This window comes from Sciurus carolinensis, chromosome 7, assembly GCF_902686445.1.
Source record: "Sciurus carolinensis chromosome 7, mSciCar1.2, whole genome shotgun sequence".
In the NCBI taxonomy this organism is placed as follows: Eukaryota; Metazoa; Chordata; class Mammalia; order Rodentia; family Sciuridae; genus Sciurus; species Sciurus carolinensis.
The window spans coordinates 28142537-28168424 of NC_062219.1; the positions used below are offsets into that span (position 1 = coordinate 28142537).

The 25888-nt window shown below is 40.1% G+C and overlaps 2 protein-coding genes across 3 annotated transcripts in view; both read right to left on the minus strand.

Moving 5' to 3' along the window:
* Window positions 1-1867: 1867 nt before the first annotated feature.
* Window positions 1868-4804, minus strand: Slc35d3 (solute carrier family 35 member D3). Its single transcript, XM_047559513.1, has 2 exons — window positions 4212-4804; window positions 1868-3148 (listed from the first exon to the last, which is right to left on the minus strand). The coding sequence occupies exons 1-2, from the start codon at window positions 4648-4650 to the stop codon at window positions 2328-2330; spliced, it is 1260 nt and encodes a 419-aa protein (XP_047415469.1). The 5' UTR covers window positions 4651-4804; the 3' UTR covers window positions 1868-2327.
* A 6578-nt stretch (window positions 4805-11382) lies between these two features.
* Pex7 (peroxisomal biogenesis factor 7) overlaps window positions 11383-25888 on the minus strand; it is a 64946-nt gene continuing 50440 nt past the window's right edge. The window contains exons 9-10 of one of the 2 annotated variants that reach the window (XM_047559482.1): window positions 24342-24441; window positions 11383-12615 (exon numbers count right to left, since the gene is read on the minus strand). In XM_047559482.1, coding sequence (XP_047415438.1) covers window positions 12547-12615; window positions 24342-24441 — 169 coding nt within the window. In that variant the 3' untranslated portion in view covers window positions 11383-12546. Of the gene's footprint in view, window positions 12616-24338; window positions 24442-25888 lie in introns of both variants that reach the window. The other variant, XM_047559481.1, reaches the window with a different exon arrangement.

The window sequence follows — 25888 nt, forward strand, 5'->3', positions numbered from 1 at the left end:
ACCTACTCATGTGTTCTGTGGTTGAACCCCAGGCACCAACTCACTGCCTGCCATGTAACTTACTTTCTTTCTCGATGAAGAGACTTCCAAGTTTTTTGTCCAGACTGAAGGATGTGACAGAATTCCTGCTGTTGATCTCCCTGAGTTTTTCTTACCACACTGCATCCTATTCCCTCCCACCATAGATGTCTATGACGGTTACTTTCACATGCTAACTTGGCAAGGCTACAGTGCCCAGCTACTTGGTTTAACAGCAGTCTAGATGTTGCTGGAAGACATTGTAAAGATACCATTAACATTTTAGTATTGGCAGATTGCAATATAATGAGTGAAGCATGTACCCTCTATAGTGCAAATGGGCCTCATTCAGTCCTTCGAGGGTCTTTAAGGAAAGACTGAGTTTCTTGAGGAATTCTGTCCTCAAGACTGCAGCATGGGGACCCTCCCTGAATTTCCCCACCTTGTTGATTGCAGACTTGATAACCCCCACAATCACTAATGCCTTAAAATCTCTAATACAGAGCTTCTACAAGTTTGTTGGCAGGAAAGAGTTAGTCTTTCTGCAATAAACGCAAACTCACATTTTTAACCAAGGGGGAATTTTGTTCACTGAAAAACAATCATTCTATTCATTTATTTGACAATGATATTAACCAAAAAAAAAAAAAAAAACAGATGTTGCTCAACTTTGCCACTTTTCATTAGTTCTGTTTCACGCTGTTGCAACAGGACATTGCCCTCTGGCGTGTTGACGTCAAAATTTATGCTTATTTTTTAAAAAGTCATAATTCTGACCAACCACTTCTAACTGCAGCCACATGAGGGCTCCTACATCTTCGGTGGTTTCTAGAGAAACTTACGGAAGCAACAAATCCCCTGTGAAAACCTGTAATTCAGGACCCATCCAAAGCATCACAATCACACTGGCTCAGTAGCTCACTTGTGGAGCCAAATGGAGGGACCCGAAACTTCAATTTTTCTTCTATTTTTCATTTTGTTTTTATGTTTAGACAAGAAAGAAAAATATAAACTGTTAAGGTCTTGAGAGCCTCAGAAATAGCCTTGTGAATAAGAGTGCCCTCACTGTCAAGTACCTTGCCTGCAGGAGTTGACAGAAGGCCTCTGTACAGGTGGATGCTACTATTTATTCTCTCAAACTCCCTGTGAACTGAGGGCTGGCATGAATGGCTTTCACATCTCAGCATGAGACATGTGTTTACTTTATCATAGTTTCCTTCACTGGAAAAGGTTTCTGTTTTTGTATTAAGACAAACTGCCATGTTAATTTGGAAAGTTCCCAATGGGCTGTCACCCACCCACCAGATACGATATCCACACATCACAGGCAAACACAAACTATACAGCAACAAGAGAGCATCAATATGCCTAAAACAAATTTCTAACAATATTATCTTTTAACATACAGACTCATACTTTATTTTGACAAATTTAAGATAGAAAAATACCAGAATGTGAATATAGCCGTTGTTCTTTTTGTGACATGGTTTGGGATATGCAGTGCGACTTGGGATGGCCTTAACCCGATGGCCTCTCTTCTGACTGGGCTGCAGGCAACAATGAATTTTATCTCAGTCATTGCATTTGCTTGAAAAAATACTACACAGTAAAACTGGCTTTTAAAAAAGTTGTAGCATTCAAGAATAAATACTATGAAGCCAGGAATCAAAACATTTCAAATATTTTTATAATTACTAGACTTCATAATTAAAGCTAAGAACTCATGGTTTCAAAATAGTTGCAACATTTTCTACCAATATTTAATAGAATACTAATTTTTTAAAACCAGTGAAGAAAAATTAGAGTAAACATGATAATTCAGAGAACTCTAAAGAGTAAACATCAATCTAGTGTATTTACATTGTCCTTTCAACACTATACTCTGCCCAGTTGGTAACAGAAACTAGTCTTATCATGAAAAATGTGCCCCTGAATGTAATCGTTGTAAGTACTGTCATCATTTCTACACTCCATCTTTGGAGGGGGTATTGAGGGACTCTTGATACATGCAGATTTTTGGTTATGGTTATAAAGACAAAAAAATAAAATAAATGTGCCAAGAGTCCTAAGCTGAAAGTGCTGTTTCACTTTGTTAAGCGTCTTCACATGTTTTTTTCTCTGTGATGCCTCAGTCATGCTAAATAATTCACACAGGTGCTAACGTTGTTGCTGTCGGTCCTTTCAGCTTCTTCCTTTGCTTTCCTCACCCACTCCTTAAAGAATAAAACTGGGAGGCCCCTCATTAAAATATATTATTTCTAACATATAAAATAACTGTATGTACATGTGTACATACCTGCAAGTCCTTTTCAAGGACTGGGTAACTCCTCATTTTCTATCAAATAATCCTTCTTCATATACTTGGTTCCCCTAACTAACCTCCACACTTCCAGGTAAGCATCCTTTAAGGATCTCTTACTCCCTTCTTCTGAGACCTTTGAGCTCCTAGCCACCAGCGGGACCCCTCGGGGGCTGCCCCTGGACTCTAGCCCACTCTGCTGAGCGGAGCCACCTGCTCCCTCCCTATCCTCTGTCCCCCCATTTCCACCCTCCCCGGGCAGCTCTTCCATCACGAAAGGCAGCTGGTCTCCACTTGGCTGCGCTTCCTCTCCCCCGGGCTGTGACTCCAGGTCCTCATAGTTGCTTTGCCTTCGGGTCTCCATGAATTTGGCCACGCAGTAAATGATGGAGCCCAGCGTGTTTACCACGACGCCGGCAATGAACAGAGAGGTGGGCTCCACATCGCTGAAAGCCACCATGCCCACCGTGATGGTGGCGATGCTCTTCACCACGCCCACGAAGCTAGTGGTCACGGCTGAGTTGATGTAGGTACAGTGTAGCGTGGTGAAGTTCATGGCGCAGCCGATCAGTATGCAGGCCACGAAGATGCAGACCATGGCTGGGTCCTTCCAGCCAGGAAAGGTCCAGGCGTGGATGGAGTCAGTGCTGGCGAAGGAGCAGACCACCAGCAGCGGCGTGGCAGAGACGGCGATGACATACTGCGCCGTGAGCGGCCCATGATCAGTGTCTGCGCTCGCCTTCTGGATGAGCACCAGGTAGGCGGCATGCACTAGCACCGCTAGCACACCCGTTACGTACCCGATGGGGTCTCCCGTCAGGTCGCCGGCTCCTGCAGCGCACGAAGAGGATGGCAAAGCCAGCGCAGGAAGGAAAAAGAGAGAAGATACCGGGTTGGCGCGGGTGGGTATCCACGGAGCAACGCGTCGGGTCGGAAAGTAGACGGAGTTGATGCCCTAGTTCTGCCCACCGATTTCCCGAGTGCCTAACAGAGACCCGCTATGCCTCGGCTACCAGTGTAAAATGCGACAGGCAATACGCTGTGCGATGCATAAGGAGAGGCATCTTCCCTGATAGGTCTCCGGGTCACCCTTCTGACAAAGGCCACCGAGAGAGCAGATGTTCTCGGGGTAGGTGCTTGTGGCTTCTCTGAGATGGCGCCGAGGTCATCCAGGTGCCTTGTACCTCTTCCCCCAACCCCCTGCGCGACCAGAATGGAGAGGGCGCGCCTGCTAGTGACCTCTAACCCGAGCGTGCCAGGCGCTGGGCGAAAATCGCCTCGCTCCTGACCCGCCTCGGAATGAGTGTTTCCTGCTCCCCGCGGTTCGAATGTTACTCTGCCAAACCGCCCGCACCTGGGCTCCAGGCGGGCCCTCTCGGCCTCGCGCCAGCAACTCTCAGAGCGGCGCCCGACACCCCAAACTAGCCCCAGGATCCCAAGTTTAGCTCCCATCCCTCCCCCATTCCAGCCCGCGTGACCCAAGGAAGTTCACGACCCCCTCCTTCCGGCTCAGTCCAGGGTTGGACTCCGGCTCTGGATTCAGGCGGCTCTCCCATCCCTCCCGGAGGAAAGGATCCAGGGGAAGATCCGGGTGGGGGCGGCTGGAAGGGCGATAGGCGATGAAACCCGGGCAGGGGTCGGAGACCCAGACACTGGGTGGGAGACCCGGAGGGAGGAGGACAGAGCTCTGGGGAAGGCTCCGCTGGGTCTCAGAAGAAAGTCCCTTTCGCGAGTCGAACTACCATTCTCAAAGCTCTCCGCCTCTCTCCGCCTCTCTCTGCCTCTCTCTGCCTCAGTCTCCCCATCTGGAAGTGAGGGCGTTGCACCAAGTGGTCCCCGCTGTCTCTGCCGGGTGGGCTGGGGTGGGCTGGGGGTTGGCGCGGGTCCCGCTCACCTGCCAGGGCGGCGCCGCAGGTGGTGATGAGCACGGCGGTGAGCACCCCGGGCGAGGGTGCGCCGTTCTTCAGCACCAGAACGCCGATGAGCATGGTGACCAGGGGCAGGCAGCGCTTGAAGACCACGTACATGGGCAGGCTGAGACCGCGCAGGGACCAGAGCGTGAGGCTCGACTGCAGTGTGGAGAGCACAGCGACCCCCGCGAAGGAGCGCGCCAGGCTCAGGCCGAAGGGGGGCACAGCGATGAGCCCAAGGCGCCGCAGCAGCTCCAGGCTCAGCGCCGCTGTGGAGCTGGTCAGGCACTGCACCAGGGTCAGGAAGGAGAACTGGTAGCGGCTGATGAGGAACTTGAGCAGGATGTTGAGGGAGCCCGAGAATACACCGTGCGCGATGGCCACGGAGATGCCCAGCACGCGGCCCCGGCACAGCTGCCGCATCGCGCCGGCCCTGCAGCACCGGGCGGCGGCTGAGCACCCGGACCTGCGCGAGGGGAGCGAGGGCGGCGGGGGCGCCCGCCCAGGGCCGCGGCGAAGGGCAGGGAGCTCCGGCTTGGCTGCAGAGGGCAGCTCCAGCCGGGCGTCCTCGCGGCTCGGCGGCTCCACGTCCGACTGCCCCGCAGCTCCGGGGAGGCAGTAGCGGGGGCGGGGGACTCCGAAAAGTGGCAGGGAGGGGGGCCGGTCTGAGAGGAGTGGCGGGAATCCTAGCGACAGAGATGTGTAAGTAGGTGACGAGCCGCAATGGACTGTATCCCGCGCGGGTTCCCAGTCAGGAGAGAGGCTCTGCGAGGGAAGCCGGGCGGCTGCCACAGGGCGGGACCGACCCGCGCCCCTCCGGCATCCAGCGCCCACCTGTCCCGCTCTGATGCACAGCTCCCCCTCCTGTCCTAAAAGCGGCCCAGCGGAGGGACGCGGATGCGGGGAATCCCAGACACAGCTTAAGATGATTTTAGATACAGCAGTTCTCCGGGATTGAGCACCGTTTATTGGCCGCAACAAGTGATGGCGCCCCCAGCCCCCGTGCTGCAGAGGATTTTCCACCCACGGTCTTTCCTCAGCGGGGGAAGCGAAAACCCGTCGGTGCTGGAGGCTGCGGAGCCCCTGATAACTTAAGATCCGGGTGCCATCGCCCAGACGTTGAAATAACCTGCAACCAGGGCGTGCTACGGGGACCCGAGGCAGGCCTTTCCCGGTGCCTGGCTGAGCACCCCGGGCTGCGCGCCTTCAAGGGAGGGATTGTGCGCGCGGCTCTGTGGGAGCGGGTGGCCTCGCAGGACTGCGGGTCCTGGGGGCGGAGGCACACGTTTAACTGAGGCAAAGATGTAAAATAAGCTAAAGAGCAGAAACTAAGTCTCTGGTGCAAGTAGCCACTACCAGGTCTGTGGAGGAGCGTGGAGGTGACGCTGTCCGAGCGATGGGAGAGGAGAGGCTGGATGCGCTGGGGACTGGGAGCGAGCACCACGCAGAGCAAGGCTGACGCGGAGGGGGCAGGCAGGAACCCCGGCCCTCCGCCCTGCCAGGAGGATCCCTGTGGCGTTCTTGGATACCTGGGGGCGGGTTGCGGTCTGCGGGACATTAGTGGGCCACCTCTCCAGGTCAGGGTACACCTTCGCCCCCACAAGACTAGAGAACTGTGTACTTCCCGTACAGCTAAGAGAAAAAGGTGTTTCTTTTTTGCGGTCACCAGAGTTCAGTGCCCCTTTGATCTGAATTCCGTTCCCTGGGAAGTAACACGGGTCACAGTGAACTCTGCAGCAGCGGACAGGCGGGTTCAGCGGCGGTCATTATCAAGCGCCTGTTTAGTTTTCACACTAGCTGAAGTTCGTGGCTAGTTTTGGGTGCGAGGGCGAGTGGGTTGTCGCTCACTACACCCTACTTCTTTCCATCCCTGGCCACGGTTCACTTCTTTTAGCCACCAGGATCGCAACCTCCTAACTTTAAAATGCCACACAATCTTACCTTTGATACACAAGATCCATCTCTTCTGCGACTTTTCTTTCTGCCTTTTTTCCATCTCTGTGCTGCACATGACACTCCAGCACGGGTGTTGAAGTTTGGACTATCGCAGGAGGAAAAAAATAACAGTTGTGATCGCAGCCTCACTACAGTTCTTCATCTAGGCCAGCCTTTTGTTATGGATGCTCATTGTGGTGGGAGAGGGCTCCGTCTCTACCAGTCCATTAGCTCATGTGACTAGAGCCCAGTAGGATCACCTCCCTACCCGCGACAGGTGGACACTCAAGAAAATGTTTGTGAATGGTCAACCATGCTAACTTTCCAGGAATAACACTGGACAGCATTACACTGAAAACACGTGCTTCCTGTTCCCCAGAGAGTTCTTGGTTTTTAGTGTTAAAATTTGTGGTTAGGCACTATTTCAGGCTATTTAAGGGGTTGGAGTTTTGTTGTTGTGTTGTTTAGTTTGTTTGCTTTAGTTGATATTATTTCTTTGGGAAATTATGAAGTCTGAACCACAGCAGTTTAAATTGTGTATGTGTGTGATGTAAATGTATATTCAAAATATACGGAGATAAAAACTGAAAATGTAACTTTTCTAAGACATCAGCAAACAACAGATTTCTGCTTCTAGGGACCATTTTAATTAAAGGATGACTGCGGCAAGCCATCCAAAATGAATATTATATAGAAGTGACTGCACAGTCCTAGTTTTGGAATGATTCATTTCTGCCAGCAATTATAATTGCTTCCATTTGTGATACTAACATTAGGTAGAAGATTGGTGACTGATTCAGCTACCTTACCCTTCTCAGGCAAGACTATTGAGCTTAATATTTTAAATCTACAGAAGCATGAAATTCAGTACATTTTTTCCACCGTATTGCATATAGTTCTTTAGTAGGAATTTTATTTTTAACCCCATCTCCCACAAGCCAGTTACTAGATAAATGCCTAAAGAAAACTGGGGAAAAAGAAGAATACTGTTTAGCAAGGTTAATCAAACAAGAATGGGGATCTATTTGACCCATTAGTATCACGGTATCAAGGGTCTAGACCTAAAGGCTCTGTCTTTAGAGTTACTCAATAAATATTGGCAGCATTAAATCAAACTCTTAGTTCATTCATTCAACAAACATATAGAGCAAGTGTTTTGTGATGGATAATCTGTTAGACACAGAGGATTGAGGATAAGCACTCAGCTAGTCCTAAGGGATTCACAGTGGTTGGGGGTGAACACGATGAAGCTAAGGAAGCAGTGAAGCCTTGCAGCAGGAAAGGGGAGCTTCCAGAAGGGCAATCAAATCAGCTTGATGGGGAGCAGAGAAGCTTCCTGGAGAAAGAAATGTGGTCTTTTTGAAATGTTTACTTATTGTTTTTATTTGTAAGATTAACACCTGATCATTGCAGAATATAAAAGGAAAATAAACAATAAATAACAAGTGAACATTTTTTTTTTCATTGGGGATTGAAATTAGGGGTGCTCTAGCACTGAAGCTATGTTTCCAGCCATATTTTATTTTTTGAGACACTAAGTTGTTTAGGGACTCACTAAATTGCTGAAGCTGATCTCAAACTTGCAATCCTCCTGCCTCAGCCTTTAGAGTCACTGGGGAGTCCTGCATGGTAACTGAAGCCTGCTAACAGCCCTGTGAAGACTTGGGAAGCTGATCCTGTAGCCTCAGATGACAACTTATCACAATGTCCCAAGAAAACCTGAACCAGAACAACTCAGCTAAGTTACTCTGGGATTCCTGGTCTACTGAAACTGTGAGATAATAAATGTGTGCTGTTTTAAACCATTTCAGTAGGCCAGGAATCCCAAAGTAACAGCTGAGTGTTGAGGTGATTCGTTACATAAAAATGGATAACTAATATATCTATCAATAGTAATATGTATTTCTATGTCAGGATTCTTTATTCTTTTAAATGTTTGTCCTATAGTATTTAGGTTTTACCAATTGATGTAACATATCCCTTTGGGTGCTTATTCTTACACACACTTCAATTATGTCAAGACTCATGGTAGTGGAACTGCTAGGTCAAAGAATAATTTAAGATCTTGACTTATTGCCCAACTGCCTACCAAAAAAGTATACAACAATCTCTCATTTTCACTAATATTGAATATTGCCAATATATTAAATGTTTGCCAACTAACATGAAAAAAATGGGTCGATCTCTATTTGTATTTCTTTGTTATCAGTGAGACAGTCTGAGGGTATATTTACCTTCTACTTCTATGAACTGTTTATTGATATACTTTGTCTACTTTAGTGTTTGATGGGCTTACTGACTTTTAAGACTCTTTATAAATTTTAGATATTAACCATTTGTTTTACATGTTTTATATATATATTATATATATATATAATATATATATATGGCAAATATATCTTTCCTTTAGTTATGTCCTCTCTCCATTAGCTTTGTTGATGGTGTATTTTACCATTTTAATATTTCTAGGTTGTCAATTTTTAGCAAGTTCCTGGGGATTTGTTTTCATATTTGTTTTGGAGTACTGGGGATTGAACCCACCACCACTCTGTCACTGAGCTATATCCCAAGCTCTTTTTAAATTTTAAGACTGGTTCTTGTTAAGTTGCAGAAGGACGGCCTCAAACTTGAGATCAGGCCTGAGCCACCACACCAGACCTTATTTCACATGATGTAAGTGATGGATAAGAATTTGCTGAGCCAAGGGCAAGACACTTGAGGCATGCGGACTAGCCTGAGCAAACACAGACATGGAAGACCTGCATGACTTCCACAGGGAATTAGTGAGCACAACAATGTTGTTGTAAAGAGGACCAGTGCCGCAGGGAGAGGCAGGGACTAGCCCAAAGACCTTGGCTGCTTGGTTAGTGGGCTTGAACATTTTCCTGTAGGCAGTCCTACAAGCAGAGAAAGGGTTTACTCAGAGACTGGGATAATCAGATTGCATTTTTGATCAGTCTCTGGCAGCTGTGTTGAAGAGAATGGTTCTAAGGATTCAGAACCAGAAGCAGTCACCCTTCAGGAAGCTGACACAATCTACCTAAGGAAACCTAATGATGACTTGAATGGTGGCAGTGGTGACTGCAGTGAGGAAGAGAGAGGTGGGAATGAGGGAAGTCATGGGGTGCTGCTTAGGCCTTTAGTTTTGCCCAACTCATCTTCTAGCTTGATTCTTCATTAGCAACAAATGTAAAAGCGTGTGCAGAAGGAGGAGCTGGTTTAGCATGTAAAATGAGTTTGGATGGAACCAAATGAATGCAAAGGCATTTGGGACACCCAGGTGGGGAAGTGGGGGAGGCAGGAATTATACACACCCCTGCACCCCCACACAATATAAGCGCTTAACACATCTGAGGAAAAGCCTGTTAAGTAAGAATTACTAAGAGCTCATTTTTGGAAGGGCCAAGTTATTGCTAAGATAAGCCATTAAGAAGAGCCAAAACCAGAAAGAACAGCTGGCTCTCAGCCTGGCTCTCCCAGGGGGTGATGGGACCTTGCTAGGATCACTCAGACACAGCTTCAGTTTCTTAGCTCTTTAGACTTGGAAACTCAGTCTTGTCAGTTGTTTTCTTTTTTTTTTTTTTTTTCCAGGAATAATTAGGATCCAGTTACCAGTAAGTTCTACATCTTGACTCTCGGCAGATTTCTGTTACTCCTAAGAAGTCCATGTGGCAGGACCATAGTTTAGAATTCAGTCATTCTAGGTCATTCCAGACTTCAAGCCAGTCTCATTACTTCCTGGCTATTCTGGCTGAGAGCCTTGGCATTCTTGCCTGGAAAATGGGGAGGGCTACCTTTCAGGGAGGTTACAGAGATTTAAAGGAATAACCTATAAAACATCTCCTATAATGCCCTGACCACGGATCGCTGACTGGGAGCGCCCTTTCCCTTCATCCACTCTTCCACCACTGCAGGTGCAGGGCCGGCTTGGGAAGCAGCCAGGAAAGCAATGCTGACTTTTCCAACCTGGAAGGAATGAATGGTTGTCCAGAAGTGACTTAGCTCATGAGCTACCAAGAATTTTAAAATCTTGCACATTCTTTTCAGGAGAGAATCCAGCTCTGCTCCTTCTGATTTTCTAATACTAAATCCAAGGTACCAACTGGATAAGCATTCAGCCACTCTCTTTCACACTGACAAATTCCAAGAACTGAGTTATTTATTATGGAGTGAGTGCTCTAAACATCTCTAACATCCCTGAAATAGAGTAAAAAAATAAGTCAAAGGAGATGTTGATTTTTTTTTTTTTTTTTTTTTGCGGTGCTGGGGATTGAACCCAGGGCTTTGTGCTCAAGAGGCAAGCACTCTACCAACTGAGCTATATCCCAGCCTGAGATGTTGATTTTTAAATCACAAGTTTTTGTTTCAAAAGATATAGTAGATTATTAATACAATCTCTTGAATTCTAAAGGGGTAAATAATTTCATTTCATTGTAAATCTGATCTGGGTTGGGTATACTGAAAGGTCTATTATCAATTTTGCTGATATGCTTTTATTGAACCATACCTTGGTATGATGACATTAATTCACACAGAGGGAAGCAACAAGGAAGAGCTCTATGAAGCTCATCCTTTGTGACTGCTCTAAGGGTCAGGCGAGTACCTCATCATTATAATTCACTTAAGATTGTCCTTTTTATGGCATTTGTTCAAAAACAATTAGTACTGCTAATCTAAGAATCAAAAAGAGCTGTACTTTTCCTGAGATCATTTATTTTAAAAATGTTAAGTGAGCATCTTCATGTGAGGCCTGTTGCACAGGCACTGGATTTTGTAACTGACCAGGTTACCCACACACAAGGATAGACATCTTAGTAGCAAATCTTTGACCTAGTCAGTAGCAACTTCTTGGAACTTTTTTTTTTAATATTTTTTTAATTGTAGATGGACATCACTTTATTTATTGTAATATGGTGCTGAGGATCGAACCCAGTGCCGCACATGTGCTAGGCAAGTGTTCTACCACTGAGCCACAACCCCAGCCCTTCATGGAACTTTTGATGTATGCATTTTCAAGTCCCACTCCTGGTTGCACTTTATCTTTTGTTCTGCCTCCTAATTTATGCTGCCTTGTTTTTATATCTTAAGCTGTAATAATTTTTTCTAGAATGATTAAAGAAATGTGTAAATAAGATGATATACAAACATTTTATTTTTGCTCTGATAATTACATTGTTCTTTAAAAATACTCAAAAACTTAAGAATGTAGTTTTTGCCATTTTTTTAATATTATGTAAAACATGCAAAATAGTTTTACTAATTTTTCCTTTTTAACCTATGTTTTTCCAGTTTTTCCAGTTAAATAATCAGTATGTATGATTTTTTAAAGATTTGGGAAGGTAGCAAAGAGGGGGGTTTATAGCATTATTTAGGGCTAGTTTCAAGTGCAAATCCTAGAAGCCTCAGTAGGACCAAGATTTTTTTTTTTCTGGTACTAGGAATTGAACTAAGGGGCACTCAACCACTGAGCCATATCCTCAGCCCTATTTTGTATTTTATTTAGAGTCAGGGTCTCACTGAGTTCCTTAGTGCCTCACCATTGCTGAGGCTGGTTTTGAACTCATGATCCTCCTGCCTCAGCCTCCTGAGCTGATGGGATTATATAGGCATGTGCCACCGTGACTTGCCCTAAGACTCTTCATAAGCAAGGAAGTGTTTTTAAATTTGTTGATAAAGAAGTAGAAAGAGAAATATACAGTCAGAGGTACAATATCTAAAAGGATTCAAATAAATATTTTTTAAAAACCCAAAAAACTTGTAACTCACAGCACTCCATGTTCTTAGAGCATGGCACCAGCCCTTAAGAGAATTTCATTTGGTCTGTTCCAGGCACATAATAACATGCTCAATAAATAACTACTGGATAAATTAAATCTGTATTACAGCCCATAAATGAACCACAATTTTATATACATAACATACAGTATTCATACACACAATGCATTAAAAAAAGCAATCTTGTTGGGGATATCATAAAATGGTAAATGATCAAGAGATGCAATTTATTTTGATTTTTATCAACAACAGTGATTTATATTTTACATCAAAAATGGCAAATTAAAAATATATCGCTATTCATATAATCTGATCTCCCATATTTTAATCCATTTTATAATACAGAGATGATATTCTAATTGATATTATGATGATACTATAACATCAATTATTCCTTAGGATTATATGAAACATAACTGATGTACCAGGCTTACAGAAAGAGCCCAAGTCCTTAACAGCTGCCTCAAAACTGACTCCAGAGTAAGTTTGAGAAAATTTGAAATCGGAATAGCATATAAAAGCATAACATCTACATTTTCAATAATTAATTCAGTTGCAGTTAAGCAGTTCTTCAGTCAATGACATTTTTTCTGACCATAGCCGTGTATCTCAAGCAGGAATAGTAAGACAAGCAGGATCATATATCTTTATTGTTTCATCCCAAGAACAGTCAGCCACCTGCAAAACAAAAACAAAGAAAGAAGACACACATTTAAGTGTATAAAAAATCAAAACTGGCAGTAAAAGTCCCAATCATATGGAGTGTAGGAGATCATCCACTAGTAAATATGTGACAGGAAAAACACAGGGATATGTGGTCGTCAATAAGTCCTATTTTCCCTTTTTAAGATACATTTTAGGGATTGTTGCCAACTGACTGCAGTTGCCTACAAGAATTTCCCCCTACCCCATCAAAGAGCTCCGTATTTCCCTCCTGCCTGAGATAAATGCTGAAAAGATGAGTTCCTAGATTGAACTAATAAGACTTTTTTTGCTCAATGGATAGTTAAAAATTTTTTGATAGTAGAGAAGTGGGAAGAAGAGAAAGAAATACAGTATCATGTACCATATGTTAAAAAAAAATGTTGAATACATATAAAAATGTGTGATCTAGGTACGTGAGGATGGGGAGGAAGAGGAAGTACAGCTCTCACCATCAAGGAACAACTCAGACCAGACCGAGTGTAGAATGTGCTCTAGAGACTCCCAGAGGGGGGACCATCCCATTTGCACAGGTGTAAAGTCAGAAAACTTGACCATGCCCTGGCATTTGCCCTAGAGCAGCAGAGCTGGAACCAGCACTTAAAACTGTTGAGTGTCTCCATTAGAAACAGTCCCTCATAAAAAGCAAACTGTCAATCACTGTTTGCCTAATCCTGTAGTTACAAGTTTTTGTACCATGGAACACAAAGATCATTGCATGAATTTACCTCTGACTCATCTTTGTGTATTTTTTCAAATTCTGGGACTTTCAGTATGTTAAATATCAACTACTATAGAAAAGAGAATCAGAGAATTAAGACTTTGGTTTCTAATGCAAGACATCTATAAATTGCATTTCTGAATTCCTATTCAACACTCCTCAATCCAAGTTTTTATTTACTGAGGACTTATAATAATTAATAAATGTCAAGGCCACTAAATCAAGAAATGTTCATAAGTATATAATTAGTAATACAAGATCTAAAACTGCAATGATTCAGAATTATGAACAGCTTAATTTAATGCAAATAATTTCCATTTTGTTCTACAAATTCAAAGACATTTACAATAAAATATAATAAGGTTTTTAAAAAATCACTTCGCTAACAAAGAAGGTCTAGACTCTGTAAAGTTGGCACCGTAGAGACTTCCTGGTAAAGAAAAAGGACTGTACCACGAGGTCCCTTGTGGGAAGCCTCTCATTAATTACCATCACCACTCCAATAGCCTCTAATGGCACTGTTTCCCCTTGAATTCTAGGACTGAGAGTTAATACAAGACTTTCAATGTCCCATAGACATCTATGGCCAGCCTAAAAGACATTTGAAAAGAATGTACTAAAAATAAGGGCCAACAAAAAGATAAACATTAAAAAAAAATAAAGGACTCTAGTAAAATAAAAAATGCTAACAAAAAGACAAAACAAGTGGCATGAAAATAAATAATCTGCTTTATGAGATTCACTCAGACTGGTCTGTTAAAGAGGAATCTTTCCTATCTCCCATTCCCTTCTTTATAAAAGCCTCACTCTCTCCCATTTCCAAGAATGCATTCCTGGCCACAAGACTCCTTCAAGGCCAGACTCAGGGTAGAGAAAGGACAATGACACAGGATATCTCCTTTCCCATGTAACTATGATTGATCCTCCTTTTCAATTTCAGTCCCCTCTATGAGGACTCACCTATCATTACCCTGTCAGAAAAATAGTGAAAGACTGAAACCAGCAAAAAGATTACTCTCCTTTAATGGAATGCTGGTATTGTCTTAAGGCCCTTCTGGGTTACCTGATGCTATCAGGATCGGTGCCTCGTACTGCCTTACTGCTGTCCCCTCCCCCACCAATACTGGAGACTGAAGCCAGAGTGCCTTACCAACCGAGCACATCTCAGCCCTTTCAGTTTTTTATTTTGAGATGGGCTTTCACTAAGCTGTGCAGACTGGCCTTGAACCTGTGGTCCCTCCTGCTTTGGCCATCCACATGGCTGGGATTACAGGCATGTGCCTATCCTCAATTCCACCTGTACTATTAGAAAGTTCTAAGATGGAGTTCTTTAGGGAGCACTTTATGTGCAGGAATTTTTGTCATGAACACAAAATTTTGGCAAGATTAAAATATTCATGAAGAAGAATTCTCTTCTTGAGGAGAAAGAAGAAATTAATAAGCCATTAATGTGAAAAACACCTTGTGATGTATTTTCACATTTTTATTTAAAATCAAGTTTCAAATCCAGTAGGTTGATACGTGGTAGGAAGAGAGACAAGTGGGAGGACAAAGAGGAAACATGAGTGCACTACTTTTACACACAATCCTGAACCCTCACTGAAGCACTCTGAAACCAAGAGTTTATGTTCCTTCCTGGTCTGTTCTACATAGGCCAGGATCCAGAATTTCTACCTAAAAGCATGAAAATTTGAATTACTTATTTAAACTTTGGTTAATTATAATTCTTAAAATTTATCATGCTTGAGATTTTTATCATCAAGCTCTAAGTGGGCTTAGGTGGTATACAGATTAAACCACATGGCCAAATGAAGTAAATAAACAAAAAAAAAGCTGAAGAATCTAAAATCTGTTCTAAGGGTACAGAGAAAAGCTTTCAGACAGAGCATATCAATACCTGCCCAGTAACTTAAGCAATATGGCTATGACAGCTAAGAGAAAATGGAAGCATGCTGGGTAACAGTTTCTTTTGTCTAATAACTACTGGCATATGGATATAAATATTTCCATGCAACTAAAGGCAAATGGAATTTTTAAGGAGGGACTGTATATGACCAGATATGTAAATCTGTATTCTTTGTGTTTTGTATACAATAAACCTTTAATAGATGCTTACTGAATGAATGAATGAATCCATGTATGAGTTGTGGTTTATTCTTCTCCCCAAATTTTGTTATATAGAGAGCGCCTCTTGCAAGATGTGAGGTCAGAGATTTGGGTAAAAGCAATAATTTTTATGGGATTTGGGAGATATATGGAATTTTTAAGGGTCATGAATATTATTTAGAAAAGTTTCACAAGGAGCTTTCTGTCCCAGGAGCTGTTAGTAAAATATTGTTTTGCATTACAAAAATATAAAAATCATAATTCATATGTACATATATTTATCCATTTATTGAATAAATTTTATTGAAAGCCTCCACTGTGTGTCAGAAGTACACCAAGACTGTGACAATAAACACTATGGTTCTGGTCTCTGCCCCATAGCTCCTGAGTCCAGTGAAGAAAGGACTGAAATACAGAGACACCTATAATGCAGAGTAATGTGGGCAATAATTGTGGGGCCCAACTAAAAGTAGGAAAGGAGCCACTGTGACCAAATTTGAAGAAAGCAGATGTGTTCAGGAGTATTACCTAAGCTGGGAATTAAAGGAAGAGTGCCTTAGCCAGACAGCACTTCTTGTTTTTTGTGGGACAAGGGTACAATGTAGAAAGGGAAATGTTCAGCAGAATACACCAGAGTGCATGAAAAACTAAAAACTTCAGCTCTTGGGAAACTGAAGTGCTCCATAACTCTTCTGATGAAACTCTGAATCTTTTGGTAGAAGAATTCTTTTCTGAGTGTGCTCTAGGGTTCCTTGAAGGCTGGCTACTGAGGCGTATCTTGTTTGACCCTCTTCCCTTGCAGTGTGAGTGTGCATGGGACACCCAAGGGTAGAAGCCTCCAGGCGCTACTACCTCTGCCCAGGGATATTCAAGTGGAAAATTTATTCCTTACCCCACTAACCACCATTGTGACACATTGATCCTTTTGTTGTTCTGAATTTCCTTTAATCTGAGACTGAAAGGCAAACCTTCTCATCAAAACTCAGAATTAAAATCACCAACATTCTAGGAAAAAATGGTTTGTCAAAATATAATATTTTCCACTTGATGTAAAACCTGAAGAGAGATCGAGTCCTCATTATTCATTCTTAAAAGATGCTATTTTTCAAGGTAGTGAAAAATATGTAAGGTAGGCCTCAACATAAATTCTATTTTTAAAGATCTTTACTTTTATACATCAAAATAGATATTTCTAAGTTTTAAAAATGAGCAACACTAATTAGAAATTAGTTACTTGCTATTGCACCAAAATGTCAATTTCTTTAAAACATACAATGAAGCATTCCTGAAAACCAAATAGAAACTTATTATTGATCAATGTAACAATTTCTATAGCACACACATCATGACATCCTCAAAGATGGAATGCTTGAGAGCAACTTTATTAATATTTTTAACATTTCCTATGTGCAAAGTACTAGGCTGATGCTACAACAGACCCCAAAATATAAATGAAACATGCATTCAATCCTTATTTATGATAAAATTTTATCATTGGTGAATGAGTAAGATACATTATAGAACACCCTCAATACAACATTTATAGAAAACAATGAAAATACCAGATTTAATATACATGTGAAATTTAGAACATGAATTTATATTCTTTAATTTTATCAATTCCCTCCACTTTATTAAAATGCTTATACATGCCACTGATAAGGTAATTAATCTCAAAATGATTTGATAATATAACAAAAATTTTTGTTAACATAACAAAAAATTCCAACTGACCCATTAAGAGATTTACTTCATTGACAAGTTTTCCATTTCCTATTTAGCATTATATTCTTTTCTCTCAATTTTGTGGACAATTGCTTTTGCCCTTGGGAAATTTGTTCAATGTACTATAATTATCATATGACATATGGCCTCCTTAGCAAGAATGAACAAGAGAAATAGAAAGATATAGAGAGAATAATGTTTGAAAAAAAAAATCACTTAACAGTCAACTCTAAATTTGAATTTGCTGTTGCTATATATTACATTTTGGGCTAAACAAAGAAACATTTTCCTTACTCAACCAACTTACAACAGTAAGTGACTACAGAGGAGCATATGATTTATTACATTAATCATTATGGAGTTTACGTAAAAGTAGAGAATAGACCAATGTGCTAAAAAAACTTTACATTTATTCATTGTTCATTTTATATTTAGCACATATGTGTCAGGTACTTTACATTAATCTATTCCTTAACACCTAGCACTCAAAATACTTAGTTAATACTCAAAATATTTATTGAAGCAAAAAAGGAAGGGAGAAGAGTAGAGAAGGAAGATAACTTGTTTTGGATACTATTTTTGTCATACTTTTTTGCTGGGGATGGAACCCAGGGCCTTATGCATCCTAGGCAAGCACACTAAGGCTAGAAAGCAAAATTTTAAAAAGTTCAGACTCTATCTGAAGAAGGTTTCTAGGCAAATTGAAAATGACAATTGGCGTTGATTTGCAAATTAAATCTGGCATGTAACACATATACTATGATATGGCACCTCTTAACACATAATATGGCAGGAGGTGAATGGTCAGAGTGATTTAAAAGCATCACAGGAGTGGCTGACCATGAATTTGAAAGTGAAGAAGACCTGTTAGGAAGCAAATATAGTAGCATCTATATTAGATGACGAAGGCCTTAAAAAATGGCAGCAATAAGAAGAAAAATGTATTCTATTATAGGAACATGATATGTCTCATCATTTATTCCAATCATTCCTTTTTGCAGTGCTGGGGAATGAACGTGGGCCTTGTGCATGCCAGGCAAATGCTCTAACCACTGAGTTGTAAGCCCAGCCTAATTCAGTCTTTTTTATAGGTTCCTTAGTAAACATTTTCACCTACAGTCCTGTACATTTTTATTTCTAGAAAGAAAAAATTAGCATAGTAGCATTAAAATAGGAGAGAAAAATTTTAATATCAAAATTATATCTAAATAAGAAAGAAGTCTCTAAGAAAAGGCTAATTTGGTTTTCTGGAGTTCACTGGTGACATTTTGGGGCTTAACTTCAAATGAATGATGAAAGGAAGAAATACACAGGGTAAAAAGAGTAGATTCTGAGAAACTAAAAACAAGTGTTAAATCTACTAATTCTAGATATTTAATAACAGAAGAGAAAAATAACTCAATGGTAGTGACAAGAATGCTGGGATCAAATGATGATAAACCCCACAGAACTCTGAAAATAAAGAAAAGAACTGATTATACATATAAACAGTGGATAGCTGAGGAAGCAAAGACATAGATAGAAAGTAAGTAAGCAGGAAACTGACTGGAAGGAAAGGAAAAAATAGGGAGAAAGCGTAAATGCTTTGAGGTGATAGAGATGGAAGAAGACACTCATTCCCAAGAACTCTATTTTTACATAAGGTCAATGTCCAGATACTGACTCTGAAAAAGACTGAGAAAAGATACTACAAAAAATAAGCTTAAAAAATTTTCAGAAGTCTTCAAAGATTAGCTGAGTAGGACCAAGTGTTCAAGAAAGTTTTCTAAAAAATGATTTGGAGTGTGCCAAGTCAGTGTGTTTGCTTGTGTTTTAGAAGCAATGCTCTATATTCTAGAAAAAGGAAAAGGAAAAAGAAGGTGGACAATTTGGGAGCAGGAGGAACCCAGAGGTGGCAGAGACTAGGGTGTCACCAATTCTGGGAGGCATCCTGGTAAGGGATGCCTGTGAAGTGCAGACCAGACACAGGCCAGTCCTGTCCATTTTGGAGCTCACTGAGATCCTAGAGCTGTGCCTGCGGATATTTCACGTCTGGGGGAAAACAAGCATTGTTATATAACTTTGAGTTGAAAAATTATACAATTACGAAAGCATCAAAGAGGAAACAGCAGAGACTAATGCCTGAGGACATGAAATGCTTCTGGCACAGTGTTCTTTTCAACTCGAGAGCTGGTCTGTGACAGTTGCAGACACTGTCACCTGAGATAAAAGGTGAACAGGACACAGAAACCTGACTACCAGTAATGCTAGACCCCTTCTAAAGTTCAGTTTTTCCAGACTCATACTGAGAATTTTAAAATATTTTTATCCACTGTCAACCTTGAAACCTGATATCAAAGATTTTGGGAATAGACTTCATCTAAACACAAGCTGAATTTTTACACAACATCTAATATTTTTTAACAAAAAAACCAAAGTCAAGACATGCTTTAGGTCATACCTAAATTAGTAAGTATTTTACATCAGAAACAAATCTAAGCATCTTCCACTGAAACAAAATGAAAACATAAAATTCCTTCTATCCTACTTTCAGGAAAAGTAGAAAAGTCTTTACAGTAACTAGCTGCATGTTCTTAGCATGGAGAGACCAAGATAGTTATTCATAAAGATTATGCTCACCAAGCATCTGGGAGTCCCAGGAGGCAAATGCATATATGCAATATAATTTTAACTTTAAAAAAAATGTATAGAAAAAGACTGGGAAAGTAGTCATTATTGAAAAGAAAGAAAGGGGTAAGATTTGAGAGGATGCTTCTGGAATACTGGCCATGTTCTGTGACTTAACCTGAATGGTGGTTACACGGGTGTATATTGAGCAGTTCCACTTAAAATAGGTGCATTTTCCAATATGGTTATGTTTCAATTTAAAAAAAAAAAACTTTTAGAGGACTGAAAAAGAAACATTAATATGCTACAAATGACTTTTTTTGGAGGGGGCACTAGGGATTGAACCCAGCCCTTTTTAATTTATTTTGAGACAGGGTCTTACTAAGTTGCCAAGGCTGGCCTCAAACCTGCAATCCTCTGGCTCAGTCTCCCAAGTCACTGGGATTACAGGTATGTGCCAACATGCCAAGTTTACAAAAGACTTCTTTCTAGAATAGTGGGACCACAGATAATCTTTTTTCTCTCCTCTAAATGGAATTTCCAAAAATTTGAAATGAGAAAAAAGTTAAATTTTATTAAATATATAAAGTTGATCTTGGAATGCACCAATAATGTCTGCTTTAAAAGACATTAAAGAGAGAACAATGTTTCAAAAGAAATATGAAAAGATGTGAAGCTGTACCCAGCTTATAATAATACTACACTAAATATCAATGAACATTCAAAAGAGCAGGGTTGACAGTGCAGAACACAAAGCCAGGAGTTCTAAAGACAAATTAACATAGAAACTCCATTTATAAAATGGGTATACCATGATCTCTGAATCACAAACCTAAAAACAGGGCTATCCAATTTAGAAATAATAGGATAAGGGAAAAAAGAGAAAATACTAGAACTGTATGAATCGTGACTAGAGAGTGAAAAAAAATCAAAGAAAAAATTTCTCAAATAAAAGATAACTTCAACCTGGCTAACAAGAGGGGGCGTGGAGTATTTCTCAGTAATTATCCTTTAAGAATGACCTTCAGACACTTATTTGTCAAGTTATAAACTTTTAAAGACAAGATCTTACATTGTGTCAAGAAGAAAGACAGTATAAGATAAGAATGCCTTTGGACCTATTTGTTCAGATCTCTAAGAAGGGAGAAGCTACAAAGAAAAAGGTCTGTAAGTATAAGGACTCAGAGGAATCTCTTTTAAGACCGAATACATTAAGGCAGAGAGGCCTAAAGTAACGTCAGCAAGGTCCTGTAGCTGCTAAGATTACAAAATTTTTTACAGGTTTTTGAAAGCAGATGGAGAGATATTAAGAGGTAAGAAAAAGATGTTCTAAGATAATAAAATATGAACAAAGGGTGAACTTAACTTGTAAGCAGTAAACTTAACCACACATGAGAATAAAAGATAAAGGATAAAGTAGGTCAAAATTAAGTTAAAATACCAAATATACCAACAACAAAGGTAGGTGTAGTAGATTTTAAATGACTATGAATCTTCATGGCTCCCACCATCTAGAGTGGGTCTCTACATCCCACTCTTTGGATCTCAGCTGTCCTTGTAACTTGTTTTGCAACAGAAGGCATGGTGTGTGACTTCTAGGCCTAGTTCTCAAGACACCATGCAGCTTTTGTTCACGCCCTCTTGAAAGCACACAATTGTTCGTAAAGCCCAAGCTCACCCAGACACGATGGCCCAGCAGGCAACCAGCACTGCCCATCAGCCCTGTGAATGTGGCCCTCTCAGACCATCTATCCCCATTAAACCCCCGCAAAAGACTGAACCATGTGAGGGCCCCAGATGAGACCAATAGAGAAAGCATTAGGCCCAAACTGCTGACTCACAGAATTGTGAGCAAATAAAACTTGTTGTCTTAACTCTCCAAGTCATGGAACAGACAGTTATGTAATAATAGAACACAGATAAAATAAGAGACAGAAAAATAAAGAGCTACATGAAAAACTTGATTCTTATCTCCACTACAAAGGAATTCAATATTTTACTTGGTAAAAACAAATGATAATGTAAATTATTTAAATATTTGTGTTAAAATGGTGGTTAGGGATGTAGTTCAGTGATACAATGCTTGCCTAGCATGAACATGGGCCAGATTCAATCCCCAGTACCACCATGAATGAATGAACAAATAAACGTGCTGATGTTAGCTATGTATGTGAAAAAACACAAATATCAGCTGAGATCATCATCATCTTAGTTTGAAAGGAAAGCTTAAAGTCCACAAAAGAATGTAAATAAAAATATAAACACAAAATATATACTAAAATGCACACAAAAATATAAACTAAGATAAATTTATAGGGAGAAAAATATTACAGTTGTATAATTAAAATTTTATATTTGAAAAAGTAACTGGATTTTGGAATTTGGAGTTAGAAAATCCCTTCTTCAAATTCAAAATCTACTAGGTCACAAAGTCTTAACCTAAAGAGTCTCTCATAGTTCTCATATATCTACTGTTTTTTATCTGTATTTAATTAGAGTTTGTAGATGACATTAAATATAACTGTTGATAAATTTGGTTAGATTTAAAGACCCTACACAATTTGGCCCCCATCTATTTCCTGTCACTGCCCCTCTTACTCTTCAGCCCCTATAGATGTCTTCTATAGGTCAAAAACTTATCCTTATTATGAACCCTTGAGGCACAATGCACCTCTTCTTAGAACTTGTCACAGTCATCTATTTAAAACATTCATTTGTGAGACATTCTGATATAACACTGAAATGAATGCTTTATGAAGGCAGGAGACATATTCATTTTTATTCCACCCTGAATCCCCAGTACCTAACACAACATATGAGAATATTTGCTGGAAGAATAAATGAATGAAAAAAAGTACTCTCATCTCCGGGTCCCCCAATCCCAAAATTGTGTTCACTGTGAATGAACTGAAAAGAGATTTCTGGCACATCTGAACTAAGCCTGCTGCTTATTTAAAGCGCAAAGATCCCTGCTTCTCCACTCCTACTTGCTCTCAATAGCAACTAGTTCCTTAGTACAAATGGAATTTGGTTATCCAACAGGAAGAGACAGATGGCAATTGCCAGACTACAAATAAAATATGTGATGTTGCAATAAAATCTCTTGTTAGTTAAGGATGTATGTCAATGACTAATAAATCCTCTGATTACAAGGTTCCTTTTAATAAGGTAGGTCTATGGAGGATTTAGAAAACACTTGGCATTCTTCAGACGACCACAACTAAGGGAGCAGAGGAGCTGCAGGTGCTGCCACAGGTCCCAGTCTAAGTCTCACAGATTACAGGTAATAAAAATATTAAGAGTGAAGACTTTGATGTATGTCTACATAGGATAGGCTTTGATTTTTACTGCCATGTTTTTCAATGGACACAGGTGTTTTTCTTTACTAGAACAGTAACAGGTATAATTATCTTATTCAAAATTATCAATAATAAATGTATTTCTCAGAAAAGGAACTAGTTCATTTAAAGACTGTTTACATTTAGGATAATTCCATCTTACTTATCACTATTTCAGCCTCTTATTACATGATATTATGTCATTTTTAAACAAATATTTTAATGATAATGAGAATATCCTAAAATTACTGAGAATATTTTAAACAGAACTACATGTTAAAATCCTGAAATGAAATCTGTATATGTATTTAAGTTTAAGAATATAGTGGGGCTAGGGTTGTAGCTCAGTGGTAGAGTGCTTGCCTAGAATGCATGAGGGTTCAATCCTCAGCACCACATAAAAATAAATAAAATAAAGGTACTGTGTCCATCTACAGTTAAAAATTTTTTTTTAAATAATATATTAATGTGAAATGACTTTTCTAATTTTAAAATTTATCATATAAGCATAATTCCTTAATCCAATGCTAGAATTTCCATGTATTATTTTGAGTTTCAGTGACATACTGGTTTTTCCACACAGTTTGTTTTACAAAGTACCTTGTTATATAATCTATTTATAGTGTTTCTGACCTAACTGTATAATTTCTGAAATGGAAAAGTTTTTTTAAAAACCCTGAAGAACATTTAGAGTACAAACTATTTATTCTTAAGTCCTCAAGAGAACAAAAGAGGGAAAATAAAAATATAAATTTATTTATTTAAAAAGAAATTCTTCTATGTTGTTCTCCATCTGAAGTCTCACTGGATATGGGGTATGGAGACAAGAGTGTGAATCCAGAGAAGGAAATGACATGCCCACGGTCACTGCTTAGTCCTGAATCCAGCATGATGCACTACTGACTTGGGCTAAGCTCTAGGGACAGATGTTCTCCTTCCATCTTAATCTTATCTCCTTGGCAAGGTCAACGCAAAGCTTTCAACCTGTTAGGCACAACACCTCTTTAGAAGGTTCTTCTTCCTCTCAGAGAAGTCAATCTTTTAAGGGGAAGAGCAGCATAGCAAGTTTCTGGATAACTCTTGTTCCCTAGTACTATTTCAATGTTCCAAATGCTCAAGTCTGTCTAGCAAGGGCAACATATCCCACATGCAGACCTAGTTGTGAACTGTATGGGTAGGAAAAAACTTGAGATTATACCCATTACCTGAGTGGGGCTCTGAAGACTTAAATCTAAGCCACAGGTAAACTCTGTATGATGCTCCACTGTTTCAAGAAGAGGATCAGGCTTTGAAAAGTTCCAGAATCTGTGAAGATAAACAAAAAGAAATAATTTAAGTGCTAAAACTGTGCAAAAATTATATTAATAAAAGGTAGATATTCAACATAGAAAAGATTACCAAATCAGGTTCAGACAATCCATAAAGGCAGAGCCTACTAATGATCTACATTAAAAATGTGTAATAAGAAAAAACATGTATTCCATCCTACTAGATTAAAACAGAATTATCAACAGTCCACCCTTGTAAAAGATCATCGTATTCTCATTAGGACACCTTGTAAGATGAGTGCTTAACATTAAATTTCAAAAAAAAGTATATTTTTAGTTGTAGATGGACACAATACCTTTATTTATTTATTTATTTATCTATTTATCTATTTATTTATTTATTTGTGTGGCACTGAGAATCAAACCCAGTGTCCCACATGTGCTTGGCAAGTGCTCTACCACTGAGTCACAACCCCAGCCCTAACATTAAATTTTTTAGAAAAAAATTTGTTTTTTATACTGTATAGCACATTTGAGATGAGAGACATCTTTGGAAGCAGTTTCCAAAAGCATTTGTGGCTATAAAATAAGACTAGTGGATGAGATTAACTCTATTTTGATTTTAAATTCTACTTCATTTTTCAACAAGTGACATGAAAAGATCTTAGGTTTAATTTACATTTCAACAGCAATTCAAATTCTTTAAAATAAATCTGTTCTCTTATGAAAATCTCTCATTTTGAAACTATCTCCCCTGCCCCCACCGAAGCTTGGAGGCGCAGCCTTTCTTATAGGTTCCACATCACTTTAATTTCCAGACTCAAGAAAAACAGAAACATATTTTCCTGGGCCAATATTATGTATTCCACTTCTCCTCTGTAGACTGGGAGTGATAATACTTGCCATAATATAGCTCTGATTTCTACTGTTCAGAAAAAATTTGGCCTATTTTCAATACACAAAATAGTACTTTAACTTTGTAAAGCTTTATTTGCTCATCATCTTTTTTTATTTGACTCTAAACATATTATAAAAATGGCACTTTCAGAATCACAGAGTCATACCCTAATTCAGCTCCTCTAATGATCTACAACATGGAACACAGTGAAGGCTGGGCAGATCCCTTTGAAAGAGAGTAAACACACAGAACCAACAGTTGCAGTTTGTTTAACCTGGTGGTGTATTTCCCTAATAAATACAGAGTTGGCCCTATTAAGTTTTGAAAAGGGTTGTTGCTATGGATAATCCACGTGTGGGTACCAGAGAGACACTGAATAAATAGTTCATCTATCAGATTACTGAGATCTACAGAATATTTAGGGAGAGTGATTTTATTTTTGAAAATTTGCTTTTTCAAGTAAATAAGGGAACAAGCCATAGGGCTTTTCAGAAATTCTAATGGTGGTCTTCAAAGTTTTTGCATATTCGTTCCTTTGGGTCTAGACAGAATTGTAGTAAAATCAAATTTCTGGCTCTTGATAATG

What these genes read in the sequence shown, in the direction of transcription:
- Slc35d3 (XM_047559513.1), bottom strand. Translation starts at nt 4,650, where the DNA reads ATGCGGCAGCTGTGCCGGGGCCGCGTGCTGGGCATCTCCGTGGCCATC. An exon ending in CTGCGGCGCCGCCCTGGCAG is followed by an intron (nt 3,149 to 4,211) that starts GTGAGCGGGACC and finishes CGTGCGCTGCAG; the next exon opens with GAGCCGGCGACCTGACGGGA.